Here is a 9599-nt window from a genome sequence, read left to right on the forward strand (position 1 = left end):
GAAATTTCCCGCATGATAGTTAATTGAGCCGGGAGCCATAAAATACTGTTTTGGTCCTATTTTGTACAAAACCCCAAAAAACTCCAGCCATTTCTTGATACAACACCACTTGGGCCCATTATTTGTAAGCAATGGGTCTTTCAAAAAACACAACTAACTTTACTTCACAAATTGGGTTTCACAAACCCACGGATTTTCCTCACAATATGAGCTTTATATGCTATGAGCTTCACTACAGGCAAAAATGGCCCATTACCATCAATTTTCAAAATAATTTGCCCAGAAACACTGTTTCCAAACTATATAGCAATATACCACTTTTTTAGGTACTCGAGCTTGCCAAGCTCGAGTACCATGTTTTTTTAATCCACTATCGCCCCATATTCAAGGAGCCCTATAGTGGCGTTTTTAAGCCCTATAGTGACGTTTTCGGGCCAAAAAACGCCACTATAGGGCCCCTTGAACTTGTTATGGGGACTTATAAAAAATTTTTGCAGGAAAACGCCGCTATAGGGCCCAAAAACGTCACTATAGGGCTTAAAAACGCCACTATAGGGCCCCTTAACCTGTTATGGGGACTTATGAAAAAAACTTTGCAGCAAAACGCCGCTATAGGGCCCGAAAACGTCACTATAGGGCTTAAAAACGCCACTATAGGGCTCCTTGAATATGGGGCGATAGTGGATTAAAAAAACATGGTACTCGAGCTTGGCATGCTCAAGTACCTAAAAAAGTGGTATATTGCTATATAGTTTGGAAACAGTGTTTCTGGGCAAATTATTTTGAAAATTGATGGTAATGGGCCATTTTTGCCTTCACTACATGATGTGGAATGTGCGACCCGAAATTTTCCCTCATTTCATGGATTGGGCTTATGAACCTATTCTCTCTTACTTAATACTTCAAGTTCATGTCTCTTATTAATTTCTCTCTCTTTACATAATAGGTCCCGTTATGGGTTTTTTTGTGTGAGAAATTCGGTTCCCAAGTTCAAGTTATTTAACAAGATTTTAGGGTTATCGGGGCGACAAATTCCTAAGGCTGACCAATGCATTCTTGACTTTAAAGTTTTATTAGACAAGGCAAATTGGTTGGTTGGGCAAGAAAGTCACTTAGGTCACGTCAATACTTAATAAGAAAAACTTAAGAGTTCGTTTTGTTGGAGAGATAGAAAAGTGGGAGGATAGAAAATAAAGAAGAGTTGAAAAAGTGGGAGGATAGAAAAGATTTTAGTTTCCCTTATTTGTGTTTGGTTAAGGGTGGAAAATTGGAGAGATGGAAAAAATGAGTTTATATAAATTTACTCAAACACTCTTATTAAAAAATGATGTTCAATTAAAAAATAAAAAATGGCAAACAACCAACCAAAAAAAATTAAATAAAAGACAATCACCTAAATTCATTAAAAAAGAAAAATTATGCCTAGAAAAAAAAAAAAAGAATATATATCACGTCTAGTTAACACCCCCCTCCAAAAAAAAAAAAGAGAACAAAAAGAAGGAAACAAAAGAACTTATTACTTGTACCATCACCACGCCCATGCCTAGGAAACACATTGCCAAAAAAAAATAAAAAATAAAAGAGTAAGTCTAGCACACGTAAGAGAGGGAGAGAGTTTGGTCATTGACTGTAAGTCTGTAACTATTGTCCCCCCTCTATTATCTCTCCAAATAATAGGGAGATAGAATTTTGGTGAGTTCGGAGAGAAAACACTCTATCAATTTTCCATCCTCCTCTTCTCCTTAACAAAGCACCCATAAGTCAGGTTTATCTCCATTTTTCTCTAATTTATTTTCCATCCTCTCCATTCCACTTTTACCTAAAGGAAGGGTTGTTCAACTAATCATATACTATTTGATCTCATTGCCACGTGCTTGTGACCTTCCCATGTAGCAAACAAATTCAAAAGGTTGGATTTTAGGCCAAAGTTTGGGACCCCATGGCAAATACTCTTAGAAGCAATAGATATTTCATGAAAATCATGTCACCTTTAACAAGTCAAGACGTAAAATCGCGTTGAGCTCTGATTCATGGACTAAGTACATGAGTTTTCATTAGGTAAGTTTTAGGACTTGTATTTTGGAGGATGGAAAGGTGTGGTTTAGCAGTTTTCAGCAATGCATGAGTTTGGCATGTCACAGCTTAAATCATTCATTAAATCTTTACTTAAAAGCTTTAAATAAGACATCAAACCACCTGCAATTCACATATAGGGTGACTATACTTAGAAAATTGTTATTTTCAAACACGATTTTGAAAAAGAATATATTATTTTATACCAAATAACTATGCAACAATTCCAATTTAAATAATTAATATATTAAAAGTATAAGAAATGTTATGTTCACAATATTTTTGTAATACTTTCATAATAAATTCTAATTGGTAGATTGTTATTAGCTTTTACTAGTTGGAAAAAAAATTAATTTCAGTTATGAATTCAAATTAGAACAAGTAATAATTTATGATCTAAAATTTAGTATGAAAATGTTGGAAAGTTATAAAAAAAAGTATATTATTTAGAATTCTGATCAATTCCCCTATCCCTTTCTTTCCCTCATTCGCATTGATCAATTAGCAACACCAGAAACACAAAAAGTCTAAAACCCTTCACCCAAATGAACCTCTTACACTCAACAAGATTGTCTCTACTAGGCTTGTCCACGGGTCGGGTCAGTTCGGGTTTGGGCCTGAACCGAACTTGACCCGTTTGAATCGGGTGGATGAATTTTAGACTCGTATCCGACCGAATAGTCGGGTCGGATCCGGTGCTTCGGGTCACCGGATGGGCGGGTCGGAGTTGTCGGTTAGGCGGGTTGGGCCATTAATATGGGCCCAGTTTTTGAACTTATATGAAATTTTTGTAGGTAAAATTTTATCAGCCCTTTTAGCCCAAATTAAGGAGTTGGCAGTTTTAAAAATTATTTGGGTGTCATAATTTTTTAACTTTCCATATAAAACAAATTGGGCCTCCGTTTTCCCTAATTTTTTTAAAAAAAATGGGGCTTTCAACTAAACTAAAATTAAGCAACTTCACTTCCAAATATATTGGGCCTTCAGAACAAAATCTTCTTGGAAAAATAACCTCACCAAAGGTCACAAAATAAGCCAATTTCTACCACCTGTTAAGCATTAAATATCCTGAACAAAATACCCCACAATAACACAAAATAAACCTATTTTTACAACATCCGATCAGCCTCCACACATGGACCACAAAAACTAAACAAAGAGCACAACACATGTAACACAAAATCCTATTTTCACCACCTGTGACTTGTTAAACAGCCACATTAACTACCCAAAAATTACCACAGCAAATAACCTGGACAAAATAGCAAAACAATACACAAAACGTGTATTTCCATTCCAACAACCACACAACAAGTGATTAATTATAAGGCAGTAAAATCAATGTTTCCAAAAGGCAGTAAATCATAAGGCAGCAACCTTGCTGGCTATACAATGTTCCCAGCAATATAATTAATTACAAATTATAAAATACAACAGGTATTTCCAAAAAAAAAAAGCTTTTCCCAAACATTAAATGACAAATTCTCAAGCTTATAACTAATAGAAAAGAAAACCTATATGATTCCTAGGATTTCTTTCCTATAAGCATTAAGACTAGTATTGTTAGAAAAGCAATTTACAAAAAAGCTTCCAAAATGTTCCCAAAAGGTTCTGCCTCCTTCACAAAATAAGTGATTCCGCCTACAAAAGACAAAAAAATATTTAACAAATAATACATTACTACCAAATACAAGACCAAATATGAAGGGCAGCAAGCCAGCAAGCTTATAACAGTAAGAGGCCAAAGGTAATAACATACCAACTCAGTTATCAATCTTCAACACTAATTATGGGTCGTTTGCCTAAGCTAGAACCCAATTTGGAGCTGGTACTTGCTGATGCACTTGATGATGACTGTTGATTTAAAACTAGAAAAAAAAAAAAAAAAAAAAGGAAATAAATACAACATATTAAATTTTGTTTGAACATGAGACATAGACTATAGGTTCTAGAATTTAAACATATTACCGAAATCATGAAATTCCTCCTCCAATGCCTCAACCTCATCCCTTGATTGGCAATGAGAAATTGGTACCGTGGCTTGAAGCCAATTTTGTGCACATACAAGGTTTTGAACTATGAGAGGAGAGAGAGAACTTCGAAATGGATCAACAATGCGGCCTCTAGTGCTGAATGCTGACTCAGATGCAACAGTCGAAACTGGTACAGCCAGCACATCCTTAGCCACTTTGGACAACATTGGGTACCACTAGAATTGTCCTTCCACCACTCCAACACCTCAAAATTCCCATCCCTTCTACCATCATAATTTTCAGCTAAATACTTGTCAACCTCATTACTACAACCTATAGATTGCTCAACTTCTAAGAAAAGCTCATACCGAGAGTGAACCATCACATATGGATCACTTGCATCACCTACCACCATTGGTGTCCTCTCACCCCCACTTGGTTCTTCCACATTTGGGGAATTAACAGAACAGAAAAAAGTATACAACTTCATCAAAAAAGCTTTCACCTTATCAACCATCACACTCCCCACTTCATTCCCATAAATTTCAGAAAAAGAGAACTTCAAAAACCTCAATTTTTTTCGTGGATCAAGAACAACAGCCACATACAAAAGAGGATTAATCTTATCACCTTCCCTCCAGTACTTCTCAAATTTAGTTTGCATGTTTGTGGTTGTGTTTTTCAAGAGGGTGTTTTGGGATTTAACTAAATGAGAAATACTCTCCTGAATAACAAAGATTTCATCAAAAAAGGCATTTGAGGTCACATACAAAGAGTCAGAGAACTTCTTTGTTACATTGTAAAAAAGCCTCAAGAAAGTCACAAATGCCCTACAATTTTGGAAATCACTCATACAAGGAGATCCCAAACCACCACTATCTTCCTTGCTCCTAAAATATGATGAATAACCATCATCTTCAAAGTCCATCCTAAGGAATACTTTCTCGAATTTTTCAGCAGTTTCTAACATAAGGTAAGTTGAGTTCCACCTAGTAGGTACATCTAAACAAAGAAGACTCTTGGACTCCATACCTAACCTCTCCATAAAATTCCTAAAGGTTTGATTTCTATTAGGTGAGGACTTCACATACCTCACAGCTTCACGCACCCTAGCAACAGATGCATCAATTTCTTTCAAACCCTCCCCAACAATGAGATTTAGGATATGGGCACAACACCTCATGTGCATTAACTCATTTCCTAAAACTGTCCCATTCCAATCTTTTGTTACCCTTTGTAAAAATTTAATTGTGGTTAAATTGGAACTAGCATTATCCACTGTCAAAGTGAATATGCCATCAATACCCCACTCACGCAAAGACATCTCAATCTTTCTACCTATAGTCTCCCCCTTATGATCTTCAACTTGACAAAAATTTAAAATTCTCTTATGCAACTTCCAAGCATCATCAATAAAGTGACATGTGAGACACATATAATTCAAATTTTGTAGAGAAGTCCATGTGTCCGTAGTAAGACACCCTACAACCCTTCGAGGATTTCCTTAGCTTCTCTCTCTCACTATTATAAATTTCAATTACATCTCTAGCCACAGTTTGTCGAGATGGAATATCTTTTACACGAAGCTTAGGTTGTAACGTAGTTACATATTTCTTAAACCCATAACCCTCAACACACCTAAAAGGCAACTTATCAATTATTATCATTTCAGCTAGTGCCTTTCTAGAAGCCTCAACAGAAAAAGTTGTTGACACAAGTTTGAACCCTTCATCTCCATCATTTTTGGGTTCAAAAGCCAAGGTTTTCTGCCCTTTATCTTCTCTATTAGGGTTCTTAGGACAGATTGTCACATGAGCTAATAAATTACTAGTACCACAACTGTTACTATCAGCCAGATATGATTTTTTACAATAATTACATACAGCCATAGTGACACCCTCGTCTACCTTTACTTTTTCAAATTGATTCCAAGCTAAAGACTTTTTCCTACCACTACCAGTACCAGTCTTACTCACTACACTAGGTGGAACTAGGGGCAACTCACCATCAGTAGCTTCAGCTTGGGTTGCAGCAGCAGCCTCTTGGGTGGCAGTGGCAGTAGCACCATCTGCTTGGGTGGCAGCAGCACCATCCGCTTGGGTGGTAGCAAAGGGAGCATTAGTGGAGGAATCCATGACCTAAAAAATCAAACATAGAAATTAGCAAACTAACAATTAATAATAATAATCAAACAAACCAAAAACGAAAATCTTTGATACTTGAATGTAGATAACAGCATTCTACATAAAACTCTAACAAAAAAAAAAAAAAAAGAACAAAATCCCAACTTTTAACACAAAACACAAAGGGAAACAAAAATCATACCTTAAAGAAACTAGGGGTGTTGGAGTTATGAATTTGAAGACTGAAAACCCCACTTGGACAACTTTCAATTCCTAAGTAAAATTAAAATAGGAACAGAATTAATCAAACAAATAAACAAAGAAAAAAAAACTTGGGAGTTTATTTGATTTTTAACAGTATAAATTTTACTAAATAATAAAAGCTGAAACATTGAACACATCCACAACAGCTTAAGTTACATGCATCAACTCTACGTCTCTAACAAAAAAAGAACAAAATCCCAACTTTGAACACAAAAAACAAAGGGAAACAAAAATCATACCTTAAAAAACCGTGGGTGTTAATTTCAAGTTTGAAGACACTGAAAACCCCACATGTACAACTTTCAATTCCTGAATAAAATTTAAATAGGAACAAAATTAATCAAACAACTTAAGTTACTGAACAAAGAACAAAGAACAAAAGTAAATGGTTAAGGTTTCAACTATTTCTAGTTAGGGTTTCAAATTATAAAACTTAGGGTTTATTTGATTTTAACAGTAGATTTTCATAACATATATAATCAATGAGAGACTGAAAAAAAGAGAGATGAGAAAAGGAGAACACATACCCTAGGTTCAACCCATATGATCGGCGGCAGGGAGAGGAGTGGCTGCTGGTGGTGGCGGCGGCGGCGGCGGCTAGGTGTGAAGAACTTGTAGTGAGAAGTTAGGGTTTGGACCTTGGAGTAGAGAGAGGCAAAGTGAGAACTGAGAGTTTGAGAGTGTGGTCTGTTCATTGGTGAGAAGACCGAAGATGCAAGCTTTTAAAGGGTGAAGATTGAAGACTGATGAAGATTTGAGTCTTGAGATTTCGTATGAAATTGGTGAAGGGACTGTAGAGATTAGAGAGTGAGAGGCAGAGAGCATTCGTGTGAGACTAGAGGATTTGGTGAAGAGATTCCAGGTTTTGACGATTTGAGATTGAGAATCTGAGATAGAGAAAGAGAGAGAGATGCAGAGAACGTTACTTTGAGAGTGAGAGGTATGAGATTGCGATTAGAGAGAGAGAGAGTGACTGAGGTCTGAAGCCGTGGATATGGTGAGAGAGTGATTAGGTGAAGAATGAAGAGAGATTGAGGCTGTTGATCACTTGATCTTGATTCGGTGAAGACTGAACTCTGAATAGTGAGAGAGAGTGTTGGGATATGAGTTAAGATTGTGATATCTAATCAAATATTTCATCTTTAATTGTGACCGTTAGATTTTGATATTAATTTAATTTGAACCGTTGATTTTGAAATCTCTGACTCTCTGTGCTGTGCTAGGAGCTGTATTGCTGTAGCCTGTAGAGTAGATTGAGTAATATATTTATAACCGTTGATCTTAAACAGCTCTTTCTTAAAATTTAAAAAAAAAAAAAAAAAAAAAAAAAATTTAAATGGTTGGATTTGAAATTGGGAAGTTGTGCCCAGTTCAGCACATTACCCACAACCCAGACGAGAGACGACATGACTTATATCAGACTGAGACTGAGTGGTTTATTATTTTATTTTATCAAATATTCGGTCGGGTCGGGTTATTCGGATTTTTTATTGTGTAACCCGAAACCCGAACCGATTATTTGGTTTCTCTTAAAACAACAACCGTATTCGACCCGTATATGCACTCAGATTCACCCGTGGGCCTTCAGGTCGGGCGGATATGGTCGGGCGGGTCGGATTACAAGGGTCGCTGGACAGGCCTAGTCTCTACGTCCTCTATTCCCTTCTCAAAAGCTTTTGATGCATTTTTTTTTCCTCTAATGCCAAGCATTCTCTGTAAAACAAATATGCGAATCACCAAAAAAAGAAGAAGAAGAAGAAGAAGGATCCAAACTCAGATTACCATTGCACAATGAAACCTCTTTTCTTTTTTCTTTATCTTTTCTGTAATTTTTATTAGTTTTACTTGCACTTTGTGAAGTTTGAATGCAGTTTTTTAAGAAATCAATTGAAAATAAATGTATAATTGTATAAAATGGAATTTGTGGGGGTCAAAAACACAAAAATACAAGAACTTGGAAGCACTTTTGAAATTCTTGATCTACACAACTAATTTATGAGATACATGGGATGGAAATCCACAATGGGAGAACTAAACAGATAATCAAAAGTAGAAAGGACTGTATCTCAGCTTTTAATACATAGATTAAGTTTTCCAGATATGTATATAAATACATAGAAGGGCAAACACTCATAAGAAGTCTCCTTACTTTCTTGCTCCTAACTCTTCCCTCAATTTTTTTGAACCCCCAACCTGTTGCCTTCCTTCTCCTTTTATAGCCAACCCACTATTTTCCCAACTGTTCTCCTCTCAGTCAGATTTTGAGGGATACTTGTCCCATCAGAGCCTCTTCTTGCCATTTCTTAATCATGAAGGTAGGCTTTTTAAGGGTGTTCTTACTATTCAGGCCAGTCATTCAACAATTAACGTAGCTGACATTAGGTGAGGATAGACTTAAATGAGGAGGTGACTATTGCATTGGGCTCTGCATTTTTCATAACTGGCTCCTCGGGAAAGCAATGATAGGAGAGCTCGCGACTTAAGCCATAGCCTTCTCAGGAAAAGGGTTCCATGGATTACCTTGATTCTGAGCTTGATTGGTCTCTCTCCCACGAGAGGTTCTTTTATCCTTTCTCAGTCTCTAACTAAGCCCTCCTTTCGGGTGGGGTCTTGGTTCCTCGAGGTTCTCTCTTATTAGTTTAGGGTCTTCGGGAAAATTTAGGTCCATTCTCTCGTAGTTTCAAGTCCATCTCCCCCTCCCCCAAGAATTTAATAGAGAGTTGTATTCAAATTTATTTTTGGGTTAAACATCAGGTTTTGGATTGGTTGTATTGTTACTAGTATTATTATATGTTATTATGTGATTATGATTAATTATGTCTATTGGAAATTTTAATTTTAATTTTTTTAAAGAGAAAAATTCAGGGAAGGGGCATTTTTTTTTTAATAATAATATAAATAAGAGTATCTAGATTTCTTTCAATATCTGACTATTCCCTTGGACATGTGTAGTCCCCTTGTCTCATATACACCGGGTTATTATAAGAAGGAATTCCATGGAGGTAACCCCAAGATGCTAGTAAGAAATTTCGAACTCAGGATCTCATGGATATCATAATTCATAAGACCTTAATAACTACTAAATTAATCCCTTGGTGTTCAGGGAAGGGGTACTTAGTTTGTGCATAAATTGATGATAAGAAAAATATAAGATCTTAATAACTAC

General features: G+C 36.1%; 1 protein-coding gene across 1 annotated transcript; it reads right to left on the reverse strand.

Moving 5' to 3' along the window:
- Positions 1-4149: 4149 nt before the first annotated feature.
- Positions 4150-5370, reverse strand: LOC126728184 (zinc finger BED domain-containing protein RICESLEEPER 2-like). Its single transcript, XM_050434049.1, has one exon. It carries the CDS (start codon positions 5368-5370, stop codon positions 4150-4152), a length of 1221 nt encoding a protein of 406 aa, XP_050290006.1.
- Between the last annotated feature and the right edge of the window lie 4229 nt (positions 5371-9599).

The sequence above is a fragment of the Quercus robur genome, chromosome 5 (assembly GCF_932294415.1).
Source record: "Quercus robur chromosome 5, dhQueRobu3.1, whole genome shotgun sequence".
NCBI classification, from domain to species: Eukaryota; Viridiplantae; Streptophyta; class Magnoliopsida; order Fagales; family Fagaceae; genus Quercus; species Quercus robur.

What these genes read in the sequence shown, in the direction of transcription:
- LOC126728184 (XM_050434049.1), bottom strand. Translation starts at nt 5,370, where the DNA reads ATGTCTTTGCGTGAGTGGGGTATTGATGGCATATTCACTTTGACAGTG.